Here is a 26,441-nt window from a genome sequence, read left to right as displayed (position 1 = left end):
TCTTTAGGCCGAGCCAGCCCGAAGCCTGCCAGTCTGTGGCCTCTGCACCCAGCTGACAGCAGGGCCCGTGGCCACTTCTGCTCAGTATTTTGTCCCTCCTGCCAATCATTTGCCCTACCCAGAATGAGAATTCAATCAGGACGGAAGGAATGAACCAATGCGTGTGTGCCGCCTCCTCTTCCACGAAACCATCCCCGGCGACCGTTCCCCGGACGGAGCCGGCCGCACCCCCAGCACGCGGCTGTTCTGGGCCACCACGGCGTGAACCTATGCTGATAGCGGGATGGGACCACCGCTGGGCTCACCTCAGGCCCGTAGGGAAGCCGGGAGATGAGCTCCGGGGCCATCCAGTACGGCGTGCCGACCAGCGACTTCCTCCGTGGCACCTCCTTGCTCACCTGGGCGCAGAAGCCGAAGTCTGACAGCTTCACCTGCGGCAGGGCAGAGGCGGCGGGTCAGAGGTGCTGGCCCGGGCGCGGGCGCGCAGAGGCGCCCACCTATTTAACCCCTTGGCTTTAGCCACGACGTGCAGCCCCGGGCTTAGAGCCGGGCTCTGCAGCCAGACGGCTGGAGCTCCCCCACCTCCCTGCAGGGCCCTCAGGCATGTCACCTCCCCAGATCCCATCATGTGCCCTCCTCGCAGGCTCTGCAAGGAGCCACCAGCTGCCCTGCAGTTCTTATGGGAAGTGGCCCGAGTCCTAAAGTCCTGCAGGGACCAACGGCTGGGAAAGCCCACACCCCGCCCTGCTTCCCTGAAGGAAGCGAGTTCCGGCTCACCACTGCCTGCCCCGGGAGCATGGGAGGGACACTGCCCGCCTCCGCAACAACCAGGTCCCCAGATTCACACCCTCGGTCCGGAATATGAGTGAGGACCGGCGTCGGAGACCCACTCGGGCGCTGGGCCAGCGGCCGGCCTTCAGCGGAGGGAGAAGTGTGGCTGACAGCTGTGTCTGCCTGCCCAAACCTGTCCCCGCTGGGCCCAGGGCTGCACTACAGCTCCCAGCGTCCTGAGCTGACAGCAGAGCCCCGCCAGCCCGCCCCTCCCGCTGCACAGAGCCCCCCAGCGACCTGGACCCCCCACTCTGGATACTGTTCCGTGAGGACAGATACACTCGCTGCTCCCCCGAGCACTGCCACCGAACTGGGGAGCGGAGCCTGCACCCTAACACGGGAGCCTGGGGAGAGGGGAGAGTCACCCGCCTCCTCACCCTGCCATCGTGGGTCAGCAGGATGGAGTCGCTCTTGATGTCCCGGTGGATGACGCCCTGGGCGTGGAGCACAGACAGGGCCTGCAGCACGGCCAGGCACACGGCGGCGATCTGCTCCTCGTTCATCCTGCGTGGGGGCACGGGGTGAGCGGGTGTGGAGGCACGGAGTACAGCTGGGCGGACGGGACCCCAGGGTCTGAGGGGGACGCAGCCCTGCCCTGGGTAGGGGGAATCTGTGATGACATGACCCCACTCTGGAGAGTCGTGGGTGGGGGCAGGACACACAGACCTTTCTTAGGGGGTAGGAATCTAAGAAGACGTGACCAATCCCGGGGGATAGCAAGGTGGCTCTAAGCAGACACGGCGCCACCCCAAGTAGCCTGGAGGGGACTTAGTCCACTCTGGGGAGGGTCCAGCTTCCCCTAAGTACCTGGTGTGGGTGACGATGTCAGTGAGGGCACCTCCTTCCAGGAACTCCATCACCACCCAGAGCTCGTCCCCCACCAGGTAGCTGTTGTACATCTCCACCACGTTCTCGTGCTGGTAGTCCCGCATGATCACCACCTGCAGGGGCCGGGTCAGCGCCACGCCCCGCCCTCAGACCGAGCCACAGCCACGCCCTGCAGCCCGCCTGCCCAGTCCCACCTCTCACTTTCGCTCATCAGCGTCACCTGGATGGCCCACCACCCCTACCAAAGCCAAGCAGGGTGTGAGGCCTGCCGCCCTCCTGGGGGTGCCCCCCACCCCCTGGACCCTCCAATCTCGGCCCAGTCCTGGGGTGGTTTCTGAGTAGCCCTGAAGATGAGGCTGGTGCTGGCAGAGGGAGGGGGGGAGGGTGTCTAAGTGCAGGGCTGAGACGAGGACAGCAAGCCAAGGTTGAAAGATAGGTGCGTGTGTAGGAGGCTGCAGAACTCCGGGTTAGAAGTTCAGGTGCAGCAGGAGCACCGCAGTTTGGCGGCGGCCGGGACCGGCTACACGGTCGGTAGAGGAAGTGCTGAGATGAGGGACAGGGAGGCAGGGCTGGCGCCTGGACAGCCCCCAGGCCTGCTGTCCCCTGGGCACTCCTGCAGCAGGAGGGGACAGGGCTGCTTACAGAGATGCCTCCTGGGGAAAGAGCCAGGAGTCTGCCTGTAACAAGTTCCTTGGCAAAGAGGCCACCCAGAGCCAAAACCGGAAGTTGAACAAAAGCAAGTGCCTAGATGGACGCCAGACGAGAAGGGCCGGCGTGGCAGGCCCAGGTGGCAAGGAGAGCCCTTTGGCTGTTGTGGGAGGAGTGCCAAGGGGACAACCAAGAGGGCAGGCTGGGCAAGGCCCCCAGCGGATCAGACGGACCGCACAGGGTGGTGGAAGGAGGTGGAGGCACAGGGAGACAGGGACCTGAGGAGCAGCAGGGGTGGAGACATGGTCCCCTGAGGCCAGCGGGGACTCGACGGTGGGAGGGGCCTGGAGGACAATGGGAGGGGTTCAATAGACCGAGGGACCCTGGGTCTGGGGCGCAGGGGAAGGGCAGGGGGTAGGGCGCAGGGGAAGAATGGGGTAGGGACGTGGGTGTGGGTATTGTTAGGACCTTCAGCTGGGGACAGAGATGGCCTGGGGAGGGTGTGAGGACTGAGAGAAGGAGCCGGGCCCAGGACCCAGCCCGGGACACCCCAGACTCAGGGCCTCCTCCCCACCCACCCACCGGGCCCGCCTCCCACCTCATTGAAGAGCAGCTCTCGCCTCTGCTGCTTGCGCAGGTCCATCTTCTTGACGGCCACCAGCTTGCCCGAGCTGCGGATGGTGGCAATGCACACGATGCCCGTGGAGCCCTCGCCGATCTTGATGAAGTTGTCCAGGTAGGAGCGAGGGTCACCTGGGTCCACCACCAGCTGCAGAGCAGCCCGGAACTGCTCGTGCGACACTCGCTGCGGTTCGCGCTGTGGCGAGCGGGGACCGGGCGGCCCAGGGGCAGCGGGGGCGGCCGGGGTGCGGGCTGGAGGGGCCAGCTGGGGCTCGGAGGCATGGGGGCCGAGCACTCCAGGGCCGGGGGGGCCGCGGGTGCGGGTGGGAGGCCGGGAGGAGGACTGGGGGACGGGCAGGCCCCCCGCTGATGGCCCATTGGGGGCCATTTCTCGAGGCTCACCCTGGAAGAGAAGAGAGGTGCTGTCAGAGGGGCGTCAGGGGCCAGCTCTGCTCCCTGAGCAAGAGAGGCCCAGCGTGGGACAGACACATGGGTGGTCAGGATGAGATGTACAGGGGGCTGGGGCTGGGGTGTGGGAACAAGGGAAGTGACAGGCAGGGGACAGTGGGGGATCCTGGGGGGGTGGGTTACCTGGGCACCCCGGGACGGGTGGTCCGTATCGGCCCTCGGGTACGTGTTAAAGGGCCGGCCGGCCGCCAGTTTCGCCCCACCGGCCAGATTGGCAGGCTGGGGGGTGCCAACGTCAGGCCCGGAGAGGGGGCGTTTGTCCCGGGAGGACTCCTGGGGTCCCCCTGAGCCCTCCCTGGAAGACTTGGGCCTCTTCTCCGGCCCGACCCGCCGCCTGTCACCACTGCTGCCACCCGCCTCGCTGTGACCGGCGACCCGGCCTCGGCCGCCCGCCTTCCCCGGGCCCCCTCTGGCCGTGGCGGCCTGTTCCTCCGGCATCCCGTTTTCCTGGCGGGCACGGGTGGGTGGCGGTGGGCTGTCTCTCCGCAAGGAGTTGGAGCGTGTCACCGACATGTTCTCAAACTCGTCCAGCAGCAGCGTGAGGGCCCCATCCTTGGCACCTTTGCTGCCCCGCACGATGGTCTGGGGTCCGGGGCAATGTCGGGGTGGGGCCGGGCAAGGAGCGGGGGGACACAGGACGTGCATCCGACACGCAGGACAGGACGACACAACACACACAGAAGACAAGACAGAGACGGAATGAAGCAATGCCATGGGGTGATGAGGGGTGGGCGAGTGGGGCAGGACCCTCCCCAACCGAGGACTCAGCTGCAGGGGGGTAGGGGGTGAAGGAATACTCTGGGAAGTGTCCCCTTTGTTTTTGTCCTGCTCCCCAGACTGCGGGGAGACTCCTGCCCCGTGGGTGGAGGGGAGGGAAGGCAGAAGCCAGCCCGCCCACAAGAGCTGCGAATTACAGGATGCCGCTGGGCACTTCCTCCCCAACCCTGAAACCACTCTCCGCCCCCCTGAAGGCCAAGGGTGGGGTACAGGGAGAGTCAGGAAGGCCTGGGCCTACAGTACAGGCACAAGGGTCCCGGGAGCCGGGTGGCGAATGCAAATGCACATGGGGACTGGTCTGTGTGCCGAGTGCATCCTGGGAGTGCATCCCAGTCCTCACCCTCCATGGCCACCACCCTGTCTCCCCCAGCCGTGGCCCCGCCCCTAACCCACCCCCAGACACACGGGTCTCCTCGCTGCTGCTCCAACACACCCGGCGTGCTGCCGCCTCAGGGCCTTTGCATTGGCCGGTCCCTCTGCTGGGAACACCTTCCCCAGGGCCCACAGCTCCCCCCCTTTCAGGTCTTCCTCAAAACTCAGCTTCTCAGAGGGGCTTTTGCTGACCACCCAGGGTCTAAAATGCGAGCCCCTCACACTCCCTAGCCCCCTTCCCTGCTTCCTTTTTCTCCAGAGCACCTAACACCAGCCAACAGAAAGCACGCATGTATCTGCCCAGTGCCAGTCTGCCCGGTGGAATGTTCCTGAGGGCAGCAACTGTTTTCCTGTTTCTGGTCCTGCATGTGGTCTCTGTTTCTGTTTCCTGTTTCTGGTCTCAGCACCCAGACCAGCGTGCGGCACACAGAAGGTGCTCAGTAAACGTGTGCTGAACCAGTGGCGGGGGGAGTGAAGGGGGCTGGGCAGAGGCCACGGTGAGCTGAGAACACGGCACCTGCTGACAGGAGCCCTGTCCCACTGCTGTCAATCGCTGGCAGACAGGGACATGTGCCTAGGGCTGCCAGACGGCCTGAAGCCTGGGGACTTCCTCTAAGGTGCAGAAAACACTGATCCCACAAAACCCGCCCAAGCCTGGCCTTGCCGGGGTCCCCAGGAAAGCAAGGCAGACACGCGGCCAGACTTCGAGGCTAGAATAAGGGGCCGAGCGGGCCCTGGCAGGACTGGGGAGATTCCCAGCCAGGATCTGCAAGCACAAGTGCCCACGAGGCCTCAGGACAGTGCTGGCCCACAGGGGCCCTTTGTGTGACTTAAGCCAGGAGCCCCTTCCTCCCGGTGGGCACAGCCACAGGCAGGCCCGGCTGGCGAGCCAGGCCGGGCATGGAACTGAGGCGGGTTGGGCAGGGCCCACGGGCCTGGAAGAGCCGGGGCCTCACCTGGGAAGGCAGCTGCCCCGACTCCAGTGAGTCTGGCACAAGAAGCCAAAGAGAGACTGGGACGTGAAGTCCCTTGCTTTTTACGTAGTATCGAGGAAAAGGTATTCAAAAGCACCCTGTGTGGGCTGAATGAACACGTCAGTGGGTGCCACATTAAGACCCTGCACTCGTGTCTGTGGTCACTTGCTGACCCTGGGCCTCCTCCTCCCAGGCTGGGGCTGGCACGGGAGAAGAAGAGGCAGCTCAGCTGCGGGCCTGCCCCATGCTGGCCTGCTGCCCGCCAGTACTCCCATCTCCACCCCCTTGGAGCAAACCTGGCCGAGCTCGCCCTGGCCATCGGCCCTTCCTGGTCCCCAATGCCCTTGGGATAAAGTCCACGCTCCAAGGCTGGCTCCCTGGGCTCACCCTGCCACCAGGCCAGCCTAGCTGCAGGCTATGCCTGGGCACTGGGACCATGACTTATAATGTCACATGGAGGTAGGACAGCAGTTAAAAGCATGGGCCTTGAAAACAGACCTCAGTTCAAATCCCCATCCTGCCACTTTGCTCAAGATGGCAGGAAGAAAACCCCACTGTTTCTCACTATGTCCTCCTCTGAGACCCAGCATTTGCCACGATCCCTCCTCCTCACTGGCCCTCAAGGCTCAGCGTGGTGTCCCCTCTCTGAGAAGTTTGCCTGGACCCCTGGTCCGGGTCAGGTGCCTCCTCTGGGCTCCCCCATCCCTGCTGTGGCCACTTGGGGCTGCCACTGCCTGGGAACGGTCTATGCCACTCACTGCCACAGGAGCTCTACGAAGGCCCAGGACAGGTGTGGGGACAGGAGCACGGAGCTCTGGGCGTGAGGCTCCAGCAGAGGCAGGACTGGAGGCTGGTGTGGGGACAGTCAGAGGGGTCTGTGGGTGAAAGGTCAGTGCGGGCCCATGGTGGGGGTGGAGGGTTGTGGTGTGTCCCTGTTAGGGTCATCGAGGAGGAGGAGGTATGGGCTGCAGGGTCAGGTGTGAGGTTAAGGGCTGGGGCCACCCCAGGGGGTCAGCGTGGTGGGTGGCGCCATACCTTTGGGGCCCCGGGCTGGATGGAGGTAATGCAGGCGGGGTCCACCAGCGGCTTGGGCCGCCGAGCCGACTCCTCGATCAGGCTCTGCCACTGGCGGGGCAGCCCCGTGAACTTCTGCTCGTTCTGGTCGAAGCCCGTGTGCACGCGGTGCTCGAAGTTGGACGGCGCCGAGATCTCCACCCGCTTCTTCTTCTTCCCAAACATGGCGCCGGGGCCTCAGTGCCGCGAGGGCTGAGGCTCGGGCTCCTACCAGGCCTGCGGGAGGAAGGCGCCAGCGGGGTGAGTGGCAGGTGACGGGAACCTGCCCATTTCTTCCCCTCCTCTGCCCCTGCCCTGGGCCGATCCGTCTGTCTCCCACCCGGACCCAAGGGAGGCAGCCGCCACGGCGGCCCCAGTCTGTGCCTCACGTGCAGCTGGAGGGGCCTGTGGAACCCACGTAGGGTCACATCCCTCCCCTGCCTGGAACCTTCCTGCGGCTCTGACTCCCTCTGGCCACGAGGTCCCCACAGTCCACCCCGCCGCCTCTCTGCCCTCCTCCCCTCTCAATGCCGCGGGGCCTTTGCAGGGCCGTCCCTCTGCCTGAACGCGAGGCCCCAGTGCCCGCGTGGCTCCCTCCTGCCCTCCTGCAGCTCCCAGAGCCGTCGGTGAGTCCTCTCCTGCCACCCCAAGGCAAATGGCCCCAGGTCCCACCCCTCCACCCATGCCCACGCCCCACCACCAGAACGTCAGCGCCACGGGCCACGTCTCATCCGCCCGGCTCCCCCGAGTCCCACCCATGGCCAGCACCATGTGAACTCCGCGATGGCGCCCCAGCTCGCCCCGCCTGAGTCTGCGCCGGGAAAACCACACGCCTCGGCCACTCTCTCAGCAGATGGCTCCCGAGCCCTGCCCCAAGCAGGACGCCCAGGTTCCCTACAGTGACACTCCCCTGTCTCCAGGATCTCTGTCTTCAGCCGGGCACTTACAACAGTACCAGGCACAGAGGAAATGCTCAATAAAAGCCGGGTTAGAAAACAAAGGAGCCTCAGGGGAGACACGCTGACAGTGAAATGATGGGAAGGCCAGCCCAGTCTCTCTGCCATGTGCCACCTGTGGACCTGGGCAAGTGACTCAGCCTCTCTGTGCGGTGGACCAGCCCCCACGGGGCTGCAGTGAGGACAAAGCGAGTGCACACGAGCCACACGCGGGCCCTGGGGTCACACAGACCTGGTCTGATGCTGGCTGGGCTAGAAGTGCCCTCAGGCGGGTGACGTCTTCTCTCTGGTCTTCTGGTTACTCATCTGTAAAATGGGAAGGAAGCAACCATTCGCTTACTCACTCACTCATTCATTTATTCACCCCTAACGCTCCAACAGGCCTCCTCTGAGCCCAGCCCTGTGCTGCCTGGTGCCCAGGACACAGCAGGGACCAAGACAGCCTCTGACCTCGTGGGTGTTCAAGTGGCACAAACAGACTGGGCCACACAGTGAGAGCCCAGTGTGGTCGGGGCTGGGGGGCACCAGACCCCACCCGGAGGACTGCGGGCTGGGGAGGCGTCCCAGGAGAGGGCCCGTGTGAGCTGAGGCCAAAAGATGAGGAGAGCCTCGCTAGGTGGGGGGTGGGGTGGTTTCTGTCCTTTCCCGCGGGCTCCCCAGCCCTGGCACCCAGCCCAGTAGGTCTCGTGGACCGAGCGAGAAGAGAAGACGTTCCCAGTGTGTCTGTGACCACGTGGCCACCCCTGGCGCCTGCTTCTCAGGCTCCTTTCCTGTGGGAGCGGCTGGGAGGTGAGGCCACCACCCCTGGCCCAGAGGTAGGACCATCAGTGGGGAGCCTTCCAGGGGAACCGGTTTGGCAGTGGGAGCCCAGTGGGAGGTGGGTGGGGACCCAGCAGCGAACCTGTCTCAACTGGTCCCAAGAGGCCAGCCGGTGGTCAGAGCCAGGCCTGGCCGGGGCTCCCCCAGCTGGCCCTGGTTACCACTTGCTCTGGATGGGGGATGCGACAGCCCTGGCAGGAAAGGGCCCCCTTTGCCTCTGCCCAGCCCCTCCTCAACGGGGTCATGCGGCCCCTGAGCACCACCCAGCCCTCCCTTCTAGCCTCTGTGCTGGGTGGCCCTGGCCTACCCCCTGCCCCCATCTCCCGGGTGTCTCTAGGTCCAGCTTCCAGGGTGGTCAGTCCCCCACCTCTGCGCCCCGTGTCCTGTGGCCTCACTGTCTTTCCAGATGTCCACCCATTCAGCCCCACACCCAGCCCTGCTGCTCACCTTGAACTTTGCCCCGCCCACCCAGCCCCTCCTCCCACCGCCTGGGGGCGCCAGGCAGCTCCCGCAGCCCAGGGCAGGAACAGTCAGCCAGGTGGCCCCCACCAACCCAGGAGAGGAGGGGCAGACCCCGCGGTGGGAGGACTGCAGGATCAAGGTGGGTGGGGACGGCAGGACACAGCCCGGACTGTGTGGCTCCCACCATCCCACAGGCTGCAGCCCTCACCATAAACCCCCCAAAACACCTTGCACCCTGCAGCCCTGTGTGACCCAGCAGGGGAAGGGGCCAAGGGACACACCTCCGGATATTTGCCTGGGGCCACCCCTTCCCTCTGGGCACAGCGTGGAGGGCAGGACAAACAGAGGAACTGGCTCTGTTTATAATGACCAGGCGGGTGGGAGCCCCACCCTGGCCCTGCGGGCAGCTCCAAGCCCCGCCAGGCCCTCCCTGCCCAGCATAAGCTCACAGAGGCCAGAGCCAGAGCCAGGCCTGGGAGGGAGGGAGGGAGCTGCCACAGAAGGATGGGGCTCCCAGGCCAGCCCAGAGCCTAGGAGCAGACAGCCCCAGGACTCACACCCCACTTTCTGTATCTGTCAAGTGGGGGTGAACCAACCCATGCCAGGAGCTCAATGCACGGAGCTAAGGCAAGCAACTCCGCTGCTCTGTGCCTCAGTTTCCCGCTCTGTTAAAAGAAGGCAATGACAGTAGCTGCTTCCTGGCGTTTTCACAAGGAGTCACAGAGCACACAGGGCACTGATGGCCTGGCCCAGAGAGCGGAGGTTGGGATCACAGCACGGCAAATCACACATGGCAAGTGATCAGTACATGCCGGTCACTGTCACAATAACAGCCAGCACTCACTGAGCACCTACTATGTGCCACTCCTCCTCTAAGCACTTTACCCAGAGTCCCTCATTTAATCTGCACACCTGACCCTGGGGGAAGGGGTCGTTATGAGCACCAAGTTACAGACAAGACCGAGGCACAGAGAGGGCATCCCATTTACCCAGGTGGCACAGCCAGGGTGCAGCAGAGTGGGCATCATACTCCAGGCCTTGTCTAACCCCCAGAGCCGCCACCCCCATCCCCGTCCTCCTTCCCGGAATTAACAGCAGCTGCGCGCAGAGATTAGCGGCTCTCGCCCTGCTCTGTGCTAACCCCGTTCTGTCCCCACCAGCCGCCCCTGAGACTGGCGCTCACCACCCCACTTCGCAGACAGGAAACGGAGGGGAAAGCCCTTGTCCGGGACACCCACGTGGGGAGAGGTCGCTCTGAACCTGGCCGTGGCCTCTGTCCCTCTCTCCCCGTCCCCTCTGTCCACACCCAGACCTCGTCCTCCTCTCCTGCCCTAGTCCCTCCTGGGCCCATGTGACCTGGCCTGCAGCAGCAAAGATGTTTGAAAACCAGTCCCTGCTGCCAAGCGTGGCTTACTGAGGCTCAGCTCCTGTACTTCCACCACGAGGGGACCCACAACCCCGCGGAGACGCCCTGCAGCCTCCGTGCGGTGGCTGCGCCGACCCATTTTACAGGTGCAGAACCGGCTCACCAAGGCAAGATCTCTCACTGAGCTCACCAAGCAGAGCTGGTCTGGAAGACATCTGACCCATTCCAGAGTCAGCATCCTTAACCCTTTTCTGGCCCCCCAAACTCCTCCCCATGGCCCACAGTCCCTGCAGGATCCCCGTCACCTCGCTGCCCTCCTCCCCTCCCACTGCCCCAGCCCCTCGGCCTCCCTGACGCTCCTCAAATCCTGGACGTGTTCCCGCCTCAGGGCCTTTGCACAAGCTGCAAGCCACCTGGAACTGATCTCCTCTCGCTGATCAGTACACGCCTGCCCCCGCCCTGGCTGCCCCCACGAAGGTCTGTGCTCTGTACCCGAATGTCCCTGCTCCTGTCTTGTCACCCTCCACACCCCTTTCTCTGCTTTATCTTTCCTCATGGCACTTACCACACCCACTGTGTGTGCGTGTAATGCTTTAGCGTCTGCCTCTCCCCCTAGAAAGCCAGCTTCACAGGGGCAGGGACTGTCGCCTGTCCTGTTGCCTCCTGTACCCCAATGCCTGTGTGGCCGGCCCATAGCAGGGACCTGACAAACATCTGGCGAACAGACCACTCCATCTGCACCCGCTGGACTTCACCCCCGCTCAGAGCCTCGCACAGGCTCTGGTAGCACTTGGGGGGCTTTTCCGGAGAAACGCCTGGGCCCCAGAGGCAGCGGGTGATGCTTGGCAGCAGGGACTGGCATCCGGCGCTTGATGCCACGAATTCGGGCAGTTTACACCCTACTCGAAAATGTTTATTTCGATTTTGAAAAGCTGTGAATTCTCTAGTAGGTGGGACAGGCAGCGCCTGACCTGGGTTAGCAAAAGCTTCAAATTTTCCAGTTAACCCTGCAACCCTCCTGTTCTACCCTCCGATCTTACATGAGAAGAAAATGGTACCACCCAGCACCCGCCGCCCCAGGCAAGCAGCCCAGGTGGAAGAGATCCGCTAGTGCAATGACGCTGCCGTGTGTGCGCGCGTGTGTGTGTCTGTCTGTCCCCATGCACCTAACAGTGTGGTGTGTGTGTGGGGGGGGCAGGGTGAGAGCAGGGCGACCAGGCAGGAGGTGGCTGTGACGGTCTGTGGGAAACAAGCGGACAGGACCTCGAGGGGGTGCAGAGGGGGCAGTTCTGGGCATGCTCTGAAGGTGGAAGTGGCAGGACCTGCGGCGGACTGGCAGCACGTTTGTGACAGCTGCAGTGCGCGTCACAGGCAGGGCCCGGCCTGGTCTTGCTCAGCGTAGCACCTGGCCCAGTGCCCGGCACGTCCTGGCGCCCAGTCCCTTCCCTCCAGAGCCCTGAGCATCACCTAATGCGTCACACAGTTATTCCTCTGTCTATTGCTGTCCCCTCCGCTAAGTTGGTGGCTCGCACAGGCAGGGGCGGCGATTTGGAAGTTACTGCGGCATCCCGGTGGCTGGGGCAGCGAGAGGCCACAGCGGGCGCCCCTCCGTGACAGCTGGCTAGCCCGGCCTGTGCCAGGCGTGCAGACCGGCCACACTGGCCCTCAGCACCATCCTCAGTGGTGGGAGTCCTCTTCCTTCCTGTTTCCCAAACCAGAAAACTGAGGCCCAGAGAGGGGAAGTCACTGCCCAGGGCCACCCAGCGCCGGGCCATAAACATACCCACTCTGTCCTACAGAGAAGGACTGTCGACGCCCCTCAGCCTCCTGCTTCTTCCCGCCAGCGAGGCCTCCGCTCCAGAGAAAGGGCTCCAGACGTTTACGCGATAAGAACTGGGCAGTCTCTGCCCCGCTGACAATGACCAGAAGCAGGATTAGGAAAGCGGCCCTGGGCAGGACGGAATTTGAAGAAACGCTAAACAAGCGAATTCACAGAATTCTCCAAGGCTCCCCGCTTGGCTCACACACCTCAAACTCTGTGACTTAACAAGGCCCTGCTCGGCCGGGCCCTGCCAACCACGCGAGCCTCATCTCCTCCCCTCACTTCACTGCGAGCACGCGCCTCCTCCTTGTAACGGCGTGGACACATCAGAGCTTGTTCTGACCGCAGGGCCTTTGCACCTACTATTCCCGCTGCCCAGAACTGCATGGCTCGCCCTGTCTTGACATTCAGGTCTGAACGTAAATCAAACCTCCCCAGAGAGGCTGACCCTGACCCACTAACAACATGTGCACCCTCCCGGGCGCGGAAACCCCAGCCCGCACGCCGTCCACCTCCCCTGCCATGCAGCCCCCGACACGCACACACAAGGCCGTCCACAGACACCGGGAGACGCACTGTGCAGCAACTACTGGCCACAACGCACACTTGTCCTCTCATCACAGACCCAACGCACAGCAACGGCGACAAAGACACCCCGTAACACACAAGCGCGCTCGCACACATGCGTGTGCGTGCACAGACCATCCCTACACGCAGACGCACGTGAGGACGTCCCCTGTGTGCAGGATGTCAGCAGCTGACACACTACACACACAGAGCCCCAGGGAGCATCACAGACCTGCAGAGTGGACACCCAGCCACACGCGCGCCGGGCAGCGGGAGACAGTGGCAACCTCCCCTCAAACCCACAGCACCCCGGCATCGGCCCTGACGGGAGCGTGGGACGGGAGGCTGGCGGCCAGAGGTCAGCACCTTGCTCGCTGTGGGGCACGGGGAAGGGACCCCCACCCGGAGCCCCAGTTCCTGCCTCTGGAATATGGGTGCCAGCACAGCGTGCCCCGAGGGGCGTCCGAGGCACCGGCGGGAGAGCGAGCGGGACGCAGTCCTCCAGCCTGGGCCTCGCGCAGAGCAAGCGCTCAGCGGTCGGAAGGCCAGCACGCGCAGCCCGTCCACGGCTGGGCCCCCAGACAAGCCGCACACGGACCTGGGACCCCTCACGAACACTGTGAAGACCCGCACACCCCGGAGACGCAGGGACTCCGGAAGAGACCCACGCACATACAAGTGACCCTGGGGGAGCCACAGACACACACCACAGGCCCACTGTGCCCTAGAAACACAGGGACATGTGTGCACATGCACAATCCCATGGGCGCTTTGGGACTGCCAGACTTGCCGGGAAAGCCATCCCCCCAAGAGCATTCCCGCGATACCAGACTAGACAAGAGACCCACATGGCCCTAAACCCCGGATGGACCAGACACACCCACAGTCTAGAGTCACCCAGAGTGACTCAGTGAGGCTGAGCCCTGAAGCCCCCTCCCCCTGCAAACCAGACCCCAGGAACATGCTTGCACAGAGAGGGACAGGGACCTGTGCTCAGACACCTAGTAAGTCCCTGGCAGACAGGCACCCGCCACCACGTACACACAGGAACATGGTGACCCTGCCCCTGGCCCTAAGAAAGGTGTGGCCCCTCACACGTGTTCACGCTGGCTCCAGCAGCCGGTGGCAGGACTGCCCCCCCCAGTCCAGCCCTCCCCTCGCCGCCCCTCCTGCCTGAGGCCTGCCAGCTCACCTCCACCATCCTCTCCCTGCTTCCAGGGGCCACCCTCCGTGGGGCGGGCTGGCAGACAGGCAAGGCTTCCAGCAGGGACAGCAGAGAGTGGGGATCGGGGCTCCCCTGGCCCTCGACATGGGCACTGACCGAAGAGAGCTGCCGGGCCTGTGCCCCAGGCTCTCGGGCAGCGCCGGCCAAGCGGCCCTGCCCTGGCGGGAGCTGAGCCTCACTGTGGCTTCCACCCACGGAGGGCGGGCGGGAGGCGGGCCGAGCCGGGAGCAGGGGTGGGTGGGCAGGGGCCACGTGGCCCACAGCTGCCCAGACGGAGGAAGGGGCTGCACGGGGACCCCAAACACAGTCCTTGCTCCAGCAGAGTCAGTCCCCCACCGACACAGGCACACTACACCCCTTCACCCCCACACCGGGCCAGGGCCCAGGGCAGCAGCGGCTACGCAGAGCAGGCTGCGCCCAGAGAGCGGCTGGCGGGGCAGCCAGGTTAGAAGCAACAGCGGGGACGGCAGGGAGTGGCAGGGGTGGCTAGGTACAGACAGACCCCAAGGAGTGGGAGCGGACTGGAGAGCTGGGGCCATCCCCCCGCCCCCCAGGCTGGGACTCCAGCATGTGTTCCCCAGGGCACGACGACGAGAGGGGCCGCTCTGTCCTTACCCCAAGGCTCTGAGCACAAGGCGGGCCAGCTCCGAACCCCCGTTCCAGGACAGACAGAAGACGCTGCCTCACTTCTCCCTTCGAATCCCACTTCCTCTGCGAAGCCTTTGCTGGCCAGGGCAAAGCCCCACGTGTCATTTGCTTCTGCGTGGTGACCTGTCTGTCCTCCCCAGGGCTGAGAGACGTGTGAGGCACCAGGGCCACATGGTTCATCCCTGCTCACCCTCGGGCACCTTCACGTCCAGGAAGCCCTCCCTGACACCCAGGCTTGGTCAGCAAGTCCCCTGGGCTCCATGCCAGCCCTGGTTGTCACTGTCTATGACATGTCTGTCTCTCTCCCACATTCACTGAGCTCCTAGCACACACCAGGCCGGCCTGTCAGAGGCACCGAGAACTCAGCGGGAACAAACCAGATGGAACTCCTTGCTCCGGGGCTGGGGGACATTTGACATCCTAGACGAACTCCAGGGGGCTCCAGTCCAGGGAGCAGCAGGGACCAGATCTGCCCAGTGGCCAGGCTCACGACAGGAGTCCCGGCCATGGCAAACCCAGTGAGCGAGTGGCTCAGGCAGGCAGGTAGACAGAGAAGCCTGTGTCCTTCCCCCTGCCCTGCTCTGGCACACCCCTCGCTCCCACCACTGCCAGCTCCCCCGGGACAGATGCTATCTCCACACACAGCGTGGGCTGGGTGGCCACACTGGCTCCGTGGGCCTGGAACTCCCATCTACCCACCTTCCGTCCACACTGGCCCATCTGCCCACCACGCCGGGGTTCCGAGGAGGGGCTGGGCCAGGCCCTGGGCCCCAGCAGTGCAGGTCTAGGGGACCCCAGAGGTCCCAGACTTCAGGCCACCTCCTCCCCCATGGGGGTGGGGCACCTGTCAAGCAGCCACCCAGACAGGAGCCAGGAGCCAGGCGGGGCAGGCTCTACAAACCAGACGGGCTGGTTTGGGCACCCGTGGGGGAGGCGCATCAGGACAAGGCTCTGGCCAGGGCAGGAAACTAGGTCCATGGAGAGGGGGAGAGACCAGAGGGCTGGGCTGAGTGATTCTCAGCTACTAACAATTTGCCACATTTGGGTTCATCTACCCCTGTTATTTCCTTTCCTTCTCTCTGTAGCTCACTGCAACATCAAAATCCTGGGCTCAAGCAATCCTCCTGCCTCAGCCTCCCAGAGTGCTAGGATGACAAGCATGGGCCACTGTGCCCGGCCTCTGATTCTTTATATTTAAAACAGGCACAAGGTTCAAAAGCCAAAGGGCAAACAGTGACAGGATGTCCTCCTGCCCTGTTCCAGCTCAGCCCTGGAGGCAACCCCTACTGGAGGTGTTTTTTTTTCCTTTTTCAGAGATCCTAAGCACACTGCATGTGCACATGTGTATATACATGCTTACATACTTTAAAATGAACACACAAATGGCAGCACACTACATACGTTATTCTGCACGTTGCCTTTCTCAAAAACATTCCCTGGCTCTCCCAGGCTGCGAGACACTTGGGAGGAGTTTGGCAGCATCCAGTCAAGTTGAAGACACACTCTGGACCGGGCAAGTGCTCTCCTGGGTACAGTACAGGCAAAAGGCGGGTATGGGGCAGGGAGCACGTGTGGGAAGGTTCACGGCAGCGCAGTCAGCTAGAGACTGGAAACAAGACAAATGCCTGTCCAAAGGAGCTGGCGAATGAATGGGATCTACTGGCTCCAAGGAGGGCACACAGCAGGGGGACTATAGGCACACGCCACAAAGCCTAGCTAATGTTTAAAAGTTTTTTAGAGATTTGGGGTCTTGCCATACTGCCCAGGCTGGTCCCAAACTCCTGGGCTCAAGTGATCCTCCTGCTTCAGCCTCCCAAAGTGCTGGGATTACAGGCATGAGCACCCGGCCTGTATTAAGTTTTCAATCCTTAGACTGTTGAATCTGCAAATGCAGAACCCACGGATACGGAGGGCTGACTATGAATGCAGCAGTCCCCCCTTATCTGCGGGGGCTATGTTCCAATTCCCCAGTGGATGCCTGAAACCACGGGGAGTACCGGACCTGATTTAGTCGGAACATGTTTCTGTTCGTGTCTTCCACCCACAAACTTAATGCCCTTTCCACCTTAACTAAGCACTTATCACACCCTGTGGCTGCAATTTTTGCAGTTTGAGGTGCAACAGCAAAAAGAGCACCAATTTCTTTTCCTTCTTCATAATTTCACAGAGAGAAGATGTGTTCTTACCGTAGATCTAAGCAACCTCAGCATACGATTTTTTCTTTTCCTTTGTACCTCTAGAACTTTCCCCCTCTTCATTTCAAGGAAGCTATGGCTATGGCTTCTCTTTAGCATATCCGAACTGCCAGCATCACAACTTTTGCGCTTTGGGGCCGTTATTAAGTAAAACAAGAGTTACTCGAACACAAGCACGGCGGTACTGCGACAGTCAATCTGATACCCGAGACGGCTGCTGGGTGAGGAACAGACGGGCAGCATACACACCACGGATGTGCTGGACAAGGGGATGATTCACACCCCGGGCAGGATGAAGCGGGACAGCTCAAGATCGCTTCACGCTGCTGAGAATGGCATGCAATTTAAAATGTGTGAATTGTTTATTTCTGGAATTTTCCACGTAATTCTTTTTGGACAGGAATTGACCACGGTAACTGAAACCACAGAAAGAGAAACTGTGGATAAGGAGGGGACAACGGAATATATAGGCACGTCTTCGTGATCATTCCATGCCTTGATCTTGGCAAAGCCCTGCCTTGCGGCTGGAGCAGCTGTGTGGAAGGGCTGTGATGCCTTGCGCGGTCCCCATGGGGACAGGCGGCTTCCAGTCTTTTGCTCTCACGAACGGTGCAGCGATGCCAAACACGTGCGTCCATCGTCGCACAGGTGTGCAAGCGTGTCGGAGGGCAAATGCCTAGAAGTGGAATTGCCGAGCAAAGCTCCCCACTGCCAGGCGGCCCCGAATGTGGGCTGTCCCCATTCACAGGCACTCGGTAGCACCAGGGACCGAGTCCCCTTGGCCTTCAGCACGGTGTGCTGCCAGCCTCTCTGATCTCTGCCAGACAGGTGAGGTCTGCCCCGCTCGGCCTAGTTTTCATTTGTATTTTTCTGCTTAGTAGGTTGAACAGCCTTTCATATCTATAAAAGCCATCAGAATGCCCATCCAGGGGTGAGGAACCTGTGGCCTTGGGGCCACATGTGGCCTTCTGGATCCTTGAGTGTAGCCTTTTGACTGAATCCAAATTTTACAGAACAAATCCTTCTTTTTTGAGACAGAGTCTCACTCTGTTGCCCAGGCTAGAATGCCGTGGTGCCATCCTAGCTCACAGTGACCTCAAACTTCTGGGCTGTAGAAATCCTCGAGAGGCCTCAGCCTCCCGAGTAGCTGGGACTACAGGCATGCGCCACCATGCCTGGCTGATTTTTTTCTGTCTGTTTTTAGCTGGTCAATTAATTTCTTTCTATTTTTACTAGAGACGGGGTCTTGCTCTTGCTCAGGCTGGTCTTGAACTCCTGACCTTGAACGACCCTCCCAGCTCGGCCTCCCAGAGTGCTAAGATTACAGGTGTGAGCCACCGCACCCAGCTAGAACAAATCCTTTTAATAAAGGGGTTTGTTCTCTGAAGTTTGGATTTGGTTGGGGGGCTGCACTGGGGATGTGGAGGGCCATATGTGGCCTTGAGGCTGCAGGGTCTCCACCGACCTCTGTAAGCCTAACCTGACCGTGTCCTCCTCCTGCTGAAAACCTACTCGGGGCCACACAGCTAGCGCCAGCCCCTCACCAGGGTCTGCCCACCTCTCTGGCCTTGTCTCTCCACTCTCCTCCCCAGCTGCCTGCTCTGGCTGCACGCAACCCCCTCCCTGCGTTCAGGGATTCCACCCACAGAAATCCAACGTGTCTCCATGTGCCACTGTGTTGGGGCTTATAGCGAAGCATCACGCAAATGAAACAGGATGTTCCAGAGGACACGGGCTAGCTGGAGGGACCTGAGGAAGAGCGGGGCCACCAGAGAGCAAGGGCAGCCGACCTGGGCGCCGAGGACAGGCCTGGGTTGTGAAGCTGTAACTCCTCTGCCCCGGGGAGAATGGGATCGGGGGGCCTGGGTGGGTGCAGGGATAAGTGACAAAGATGCAGCACTGGTCCAGGCAACTGACGATGGCAGCCGGGACAGCAGAAGCTAGAGAGAGAGGGACAGACCTGAGCTGTGTCTACCACGAAAAAGCAACACTTGTTGATGCGTCAGACACTGAGGCTGAGGACGAAGGCAGCGTCGAGGGTGACTTTGAAACTAGGCCCGTGACAGTGCTACCCGCCACACGGGAGCCCTAGGGGAGCTCAACCTTGGGAGAGGGAAAAAAGCAAGTGGGAGGGACCCCTCCACCGCTCCTGAGGCCAGCTGTCTGCTCAGTTACAGCAATCCGGATGGCGGGAGACAAACACAGAGAGCGGTGCGACAGGACAGAGCCCAGAGACAGACCTGCATACACCCAGCTGGTTTCTCAGAAATTATTTTTTATTGAGGTGAAATATACATAGTATCTATCATTTTAACTATTTGTAAGTGTACGGTTCAGTGGCATTAAATGTACTCACAGTTGGATAACCATCAGCACAGTCTACACCCAAACATTTTTTTTTTTTTGAGACAGAGTATCACTCTGTTGCCCAGGCTAGAGTGCTGTGGCGTCAGCCTAGCTCACAGCAACCTCAAACTCCTGGGCTTAAGCAATTCTCCTGCCTCGGCCTCCCAACTGGGACTACAGGCATGTGCCATCATGCCCAGTTAATTATTTCTATATATGTTTTTTAATTGGCCAATTAATTTCTTTCTATTTATAGTAGAGACGGGGTCTCACTCTTGCTCAGGCTGGTTTCGAACTCCTGACCTTGAGCGATCCGACCGCCTTGGCCTCCTAGAGTGCTAGGATTACAGGCGTGAGTCATACAGCGCCCGGCCGTACACCCAAACATTTTTATCATCGCAAGAAAAACTCTGTACCCATTAAACAATAGCTCCCCCCTCCCGTCCTCTTGGCCCCTGATAATCTTTATTCTACTTTCTGCCTCTTTGCATTTGCCTATTCTAGGTACCTCATACAAGTGGAGTCACGCAGTGTTTCTCCTTCTGTGTCTAGCTTGTTTCACCAAGCATCATGTTTTCAAGGTCCGTCCACATTTTAGCATCTATTGAAATTCCATTCCTTTTCCTGGCTGAACATTCCATCGTGCACATTCGCCACATTTTGTCTCTCCATTCATCTACTGACGGACACGGGGTTGCTGCCACTTTTTGGCTATTGTGAATAATGCTGCCATCGGCCTGGGTTACAACTATCTGTTGGAGCCCGGCTTTCAGTTCTGTTGGATGAATGCCTGGGAGTGGAATTGCTGGGTCATATGGTAATTCTATGTTTAAACTTTTGAGAAACTGCCAAACTGTTTTCCATAGCGGCTGCATCATTTTACATTCCCACCAGCAATGCATGGGGTTCCAATTTCTCCACATCCTCCGACACTTGTTATTTTTGTTTTTTTGATAGTAGTCATCCTTGCAAGTGTGAAGTGGTATCTCATTGTGGTAACTGATTCTTGACAAAGAAACATACGCAATTCAGTGGAGGAAAGATGGCACTTTCGACACACGGTGCTGGAACAACTGGACATCCATATGCAAAAACCCAAACCTTGATCTAAACCTCACACTTTGTATAAAAATTAAGTCACAGTGAATCATGGACTTAATGTAAAACTATGAAACCTTTAGGGGGAAATAAAACAGGAGAAAATCTTCGGGATCTAGGACAAGGCACGAGGTTTTTAGACTCGACAGCAAAAGCACAAGCCGTAAAAGAAAAAATTAGTCAAGTGACCCCACCAAACCCTTTGCACTGCAGCAGTCCACATAAAAAGTATAAAAAGACAAGCTACAAACTAGGAGAAAATGTTTGCACACCACAGATCTGGCAAAAGGCTAGTATGCAGAATAAAGAACTCTTAAAACTCAACAGTAAAAATAACCCCAAACAATCCAGTAAGAAAATGGACGGAAGACATGAAAAGATGTTTCTCCAAAGAGGATAGCCAGATTGCAGATGAGCACATGAAAGTATGCTCAGCATCACTGGCCATCAGAAAAATGCAAATTAAAGCCACCATAAGATACTGCTACATACTTATTAGAAGAGGCAAAATAAAAAATAGTGATAATATCAAGTGTTGGTGAGGGTGTAGAGAAACTGGATCATTTTACATTGTTGGTGGGAATATAAAATGATCCAGTCTTTTTTTTTTTGAGACAAAGTCTCACTTTGTTGCCCTGGCTAGAGTGCTGTGGCATCAGCCTAGCTCACAGCAACCTCAAACTCCTGGGCTCAAGCGATCCTCCTGCCTCAGCCTCCCAAGTAGCTGGGACTACAGGCATTCGCCAATTTTTTTTTGTATATATGCCTGGCTAATTTTTTTTTTTGTATATATATTAGTTGGCCAATTAATTTCTTTCTATTTATAGTAGAGACGGGGTCTCGCTCTTGCTCAGGCTGGTTTCGAACTCCTGACCTCGAGCAATCCACCCGCCTCGGCCTCCCAGAGAGCTAGGATTACAGGTGTGAGCCACCTCGCCCGGCCAATGATCCAGTCTTTCAAACACGTAATCACCATAATACTGCCCAGCAATTGTACTTCTGGGTATTTGTCCCCAAAAAAACCCCAAAAATTTACATTTACACAAAAATCTGCATGTGAATGTTATAGCAGCTTTGTTTGTAATACCCCCAAACTAGAAACAACCCAGATGCCCTTCAATAGGAAAATGGTTAAACAAACTGTGGTGCACCCATACCATGGAATACTGCTCAGCAATAACTATCAACACACAACTACGTGGCGGAATCTCCAGAGAATTATGCTGAGTGAATAAAGTCAATGCAAAAATGTTACATACTAGACAATTCTGCTTACATAACGTTCTTGCAATGACGGAATTGAAAAAATGGGGAACAGGTAGAAGACTGGTTGCCGGAGGTTTAGGATGGACAGGGGAAGGGCGTGGCTATAAAAGGGCATTAGGAAGGATCTTTGTGATGGAATGTTCCCTACCTTGACTATACCAATGTCAACACCCTGGTTGTGATCATGTACCACAGTTTTGCAAGAGGTTATCACTGAGGGAACTGGGTGCACCAGCTCTCTCTGTATTTCTTACAACTGCTTGTGACTCCACAATGATCTCAAAATAAAAAGTTTACTTCTAGCCCTGCTCCTCTTTCAGGCCTCAGCTCAGATGTCTCCTCCTCCAGGAAGCCTTCCCTCATTTTCTGGGCTGGAGCCCTGGCTTCTCCCATCACAGCTATCACAATCTGACCTGTCCTTGCCCCAAGGTCACTCTGGGCTGTCCTTGCCTGGGCCCACGTCTGTCTCCCTGTCTGGGCTGCACGTTCTGTGAAGGCAGGGCGGCGCTGAAGGGCTAGACTCAGACGAGGTAAACAATGAATATCTATAAAACAAACAAGAATGGCAGTAACGACAATGACACTGACAGCTAGCCCTCATTAGGGGCTTGCTGTCTGCCAGGTCCTGTGAATGCTTTACATGGATGAAATAACCCTGACACAACCCTGTTTTATAAATGGGGAAACTGAGGCTCACAGAGGTGGGACAGGGGTTGCCGCATGCCTAACCTAGCCCACCAGCTGGATCTGCAGCCTTCAGTAGTGACCTCCAACCCAGAGGGCGTCCCCATGACAGGCTGCCTGAGACTGGCTAACAGGGCCGGGGGGTGGAGGAAGAGAAGGGACCCGCCTGTCCCCAGCCCCTGATCCATCCCCTCCTGCAGGGAAGGAAGGCCCCTCGTGGCACAGACAGACCCCAGGGGCACCTGAGCCTCCTTCGTACCTTACAGGCACTCCGGGAAGGCCCCTTACACATCAAGGGTCTGTAACCGAATCCCACTCGGAGATCTGGGAAGCCGGCAGTGCTCTCCAAGGACAGGAAACGTCCACTTCCACTGGAGGCTGTTGCTTCAAACCCGGATGGACTCGGGGGTTGCAGGCCTGGGTCAGAGGAGCCCAGAGCGCCCTCCTGAGCCCTCCTCAGGGCAGGGCTGCTTTCCTTTGGCTCGAGGAGGGGCACATCTGACCCCTGTTGGGGACCATTCTTCTTGGCACAGGCCTCCATTTATCCACCCAGGGAAATCTCAAGAGCCAAACACTGAGAGCAAGCTGCAGCCCAGTGCTGTCAGCGTCAGACCACTGACACTGGGTTTAAAATCTGCGGAAGGAAGGACACTGGGACCCGAAGGCCTGGGACTTGGGGGAGGGCACCTGGGGGCTGCAACCGTGACAAGAGTGTTTTGTCTTTTAGCCAGGCTGTGGGCCCATGGGGGTCCAGTAGGTGACTCTCTATTCTCTGGGTGGTGTCTGACATCTTTCATAAGTTACCAGAAAAGAGGCAAGAATGAAAAGGAAGGAGGGAGGTTGAATTTATTTGATGGTACAGGGGAAAGCAGGCGGGGTGGGGTTCTCAGGGAGCTGCAGTGCTTGACTTCTTGATCTGGGTGGTGGTTCCATGGGTGTGTGTGTTATAATCGCTCATTAAACTAAACATGGAGGTTCTGTGCACTCTTCTGTTTACATGTCAGATTCTGCACCACTGTGCAGGAAAAACCAGGGAGATCGATCTTGACAACTAAAAGCTTTCCCCGTATTTGCATGTGCCTGCCAACAACCTCCCTCTCTCTCCCCCATCTCTTTGCTCTCTGGCTTTACCACGAGTATGTACACACACACACACACACACACACACACACACACACACACAATCCCCAGGGCTGCGACTGCCACCGCGACCACAGCAGCGGTCTTCCTCCCTCGTAGCTCGGGCCTGTTTCCTGCAAGGAAGACAAAGGCCTGAAAGCAGCCAGCCCCTGAGCCCTCAGACTCAGGCCGTGACAACTGGGGTGTCGCCATACATCACCACTCTCGTGTTCTGCCCCAGTCACATTCCCCAGCAAGCCTTCCTGCCCTGGAACCCCATGGCCGGCACACAAAGTGGAGGGAGCTATTATTATTCAAGATCATGTAAAGTGTCCCCATGGCAGGGGCAGTGCCCCGTGCTGGAGACACAGGACAGCACTAAGGCCGCCACAAAGCACTACGTGCGGGCACCACGCTGGTGCCGAACAAGACGGCGAGGAGCGCGCCGTCAACACCCTGCTTTGCAGAGGAGGAGATGAGGCTCAGAGAGGGGAGGGCCAGCCCGAGGTCACCAGCCCTCTGCGCCCGGCTCCGGCTCCGGGGGAGCTCCAAGCCTCAGCCCTTCCGGTCCCTCCTGTCCTGCTTCTGTTGGATCTGCGTACCAGCCTTCTTGGGAGTGACCTAAGAGTTTTTCTCCAATCCACTCACTTTTTTTTCCTTTACTTCATTGCATGTGTGTCAGAGCCAGGATTCCACGGCAGGTCTGACCTGGGCCTAAGTCCACTCATTTCATATTCATTCTTTCATTCCCTCGTGCACTCAACAACTCTTCATTACAAACCCAGTGGGTGCCAGCCACTGTTCCAGGCACTGAGGACACAGCAGTGCACAAGACAGAGTCCCCATCCTCTTGGAGCTGACATTCCAGCAGGGGACACTAGACAACACACAAGTAAACAAGTAGAAGACGGGACAGAGAGTGACAGGGTGATCTTTCAGAGGGCAGAGTCAGAGAGGTCTGGGGGTGGGGGTGGCATGTGTACAAAGACTGCACGGATGTGAGGAACCGCACGAGGATCAGGGACGAGCATTCAGGGTGGAGGGAATGGCCAGGGCGATGGCCCTAGGGCTGGAGCCCGTGGCTGGAAGGGAGGGAGGGGAGAGTGGAGGTCAAAGCGATCTATACTAAAATGCAGAAGAAGAGAAACAGCAGCTCCAGGGCACCAGAGTCCTCACCACAGTCCTCCGAGGGACGGATGGTCACCACCACACTGCAGACGAGGAAGCAGGGGAGAGGCTGGGAAAGCTGCCCAGCGTGACACAGCTGGCCAAGGGTGGAGCCGGGGTGGGAGCCTGCTCTGCCTGAAAGCGTGACCACCAGTAACCACCAGGCCACGTGGAAGTGGGCAGTGCTCAGCTGGGGGCCGGCAGCCCTAGCAAAGCAGCAGCGCAAGGCCACGCGGTAATGACCTCACCTTACCCGACACTGGGGCCAACGCGCACAGCCCTCTGCGCCCAGGCTCCCAGGAGTTCCCAGCCTCAGCCCCTCAGGTCCCTCCTGCCCTTCAGCTGCTGGACCTGGGCACCAGCCTTAATGGGACTGACCTAAAGTTTTTCTTCCATCCACTCATTTTATTTTTACTTAATTCATTTTATAACGTGGCAGTCACACAAACATTAAATCATCCTAATGCTCACACATAGCACCACCTCTGACGGTGTTTCTGCCAGAACAGACCGAACCTGAATCAGATCGAGCCTCTAGACCTCAGTCCCCACTTACAGGAGCACAGAGGACGGAGGAACCACGCGATGCCACCACAAGGACGTATGAGCTGGCTCCAAACCCTCTGGGACAAACAGCCCAGGTCTTCCACAGATAAATGACTACAGCAGTGAGCGCAGAAGAGCTGCCGGGGAAATCCTGCAGGTGGAAGAAGACTTGAGAGGCCCAGCGACCAAAGGCAAAGTGGAGACCCTGTCTGGGCCCAAATCAAACTGAAAAAAGGATTATGAGACAACTGAGGAAACATGAGGATATTAAGAAATGCCATGAAAAAAAAAAATGCAACTGAGTGACAGTTTCAAAAAGAAAAAAAAAAAAAGAAATGCCTGTTTATAGAAAAATCTGAAATATTTCTGGCTATATGTTTGGGATTTGTTCTGAAATAAGCAGCTTGGGTGGGGGTATAAATGACAAAGCCTGGTCACATCTGGAACCTGCTGGGGCTGGTGACAGGGACGTGGGGAGGGCAAGAGACCATCCTTTGGAGTATGTGCGAACATTTCCGTCATACAAAAAGTGCTCAGCATTTTACGATCAGAAATGTGACCTAGTCGTAACCGCGGATCACTCCCTGTGAACCCTAACTGCTAAATCCAAGCGCACACCCTGCCTCTCTAATAACTGGGATGGTAATGACAGTAACAGTGACCGCAATGACATGACGGCAGCCTCTTCTGAACGTCACACGCTGACTCACTTAATCCTCCCAGCAACCCTGGGAGGCAGCTAGAATCATTATCCGCCTGCTCCAGATGTGGGGCTCAGAGACATCTGAGGCTCTGGCCTTGCCCGAGGTCACAGGGGAGGCTGTCACAGGGGAGCTGGAGAGGCGGGAGGGGGAGCCCGAGCCCTTCCCTGCAGAGGGGTGAGGGGAGAGGAGGCCAGGGGAGCCCTCAGCGAGTGGGGACGCAGGGGGCACTGGCTATCATTCCCCTCGTTCCCATCAAACAACAAAGCCTCTTCATTCACATCTGTAGCACGAACCTTTGCTGGAATTAAACACCTGGCCAGCGGGCAGTCCTACCCCTCGGGAGCCTGAAATGTTAACTAGCAACAGATGATAACACCAGATTTGGGGGCTGTGGAAGGGTCTGGTGTCACAGGGCGTGTCAGAGTCCGCCCTCCCAGACAGTCCTCTCTGCAAGGTTGCAGAGCCGGCCCTAGCACCCCCAACTGTCCATCCCATGCTGTGCACCCCCCACACCCCCAGACCCAGGTGTGAGGAGCAGGGAAGGAGGCCAGCACGGTGACATCAGCATCCTTCCCATCAGAAGGACATCCCGGGCCTGCAGAAATCATCTCCTCTCTGCGGCTTCAGCTGGATCCTGCCTCAAGACAGAGAAGCCTAGAAACTTCTGCCAGGTGAGGGGGGCAGCAGAAATGCAGGGGGGAGGAGGAAGGAGACAAGAGACAGAGAAACAGGAAGCCGAGAGGAAATGGAGAGAGAGATGAGAGAAGAAATGGAGAGCGAGGGGGAGATGGAGAAACAGTCCAGACAGACATCCAGACAGCCCAGGGATGGGAAGACAAAATGACAGTGACAGAGGCCACACCGCCAGGCACGCAAGGC

At 59.0% G+C, this 26,441-nt stretch overlaps 1 protein-coding gene across 1 annotated transcript in view; it reads right to left on the bottom strand.

The window, feature by feature from the left end:
* Window positions 1-26,441, bottom strand: part of PAK4 (p21 (RAC1) activated kinase 4) — a 42,067-nt gene that overhangs the window by 2,648 nt on the left and 12,978 nt on the right. The window contains exons 2-8 of the mRNA XM_012774651.3: window positions 7,761-7,834; window positions 6,555-6,809; window positions 3,520-3,978; window positions 2,906-3,331; window positions 1,639-1,772; window positions 1,209-1,335; window positions 306-431 (exon numbers count right to left, since the gene is read on the bottom strand). Coding sequence (XP_012630105.1) covers window positions 306-431; window positions 1,209-1,335; window positions 1,639-1,772; window positions 2,906-3,331; window positions 3,520-3,978; window positions 6,555-6,758 — 1,476 coding nt within the window. The 5' untranslated portion in view covers window positions 6,759-6,809; window positions 7,761-7,834. The remainder of the gene's footprint in view (window positions 1-305; window positions 432-1,208; window positions 1,336-1,638; window positions 1,773-2,905; window positions 3,332-3,519; window positions 3,979-6,554; window positions 6,810-7,760; window positions 7,835-26,441) is intronic.

This window comes from Microcebus murinus, chromosome 16, assembly GCF_040939455.1.
Source record: "Microcebus murinus isolate Inina chromosome 16, M.murinus_Inina_mat1.0, whole genome shotgun sequence".
Lineage (NCBI taxonomy): Eukaryota > Metazoa > Chordata > Mammalia > Primates > Cheirogaleidae > Microcebus > Microcebus murinus.
Note: the sequence above shows the minus strand (reverse complement) of the source record. Positions and strands in the feature narration are given on the sequence as shown.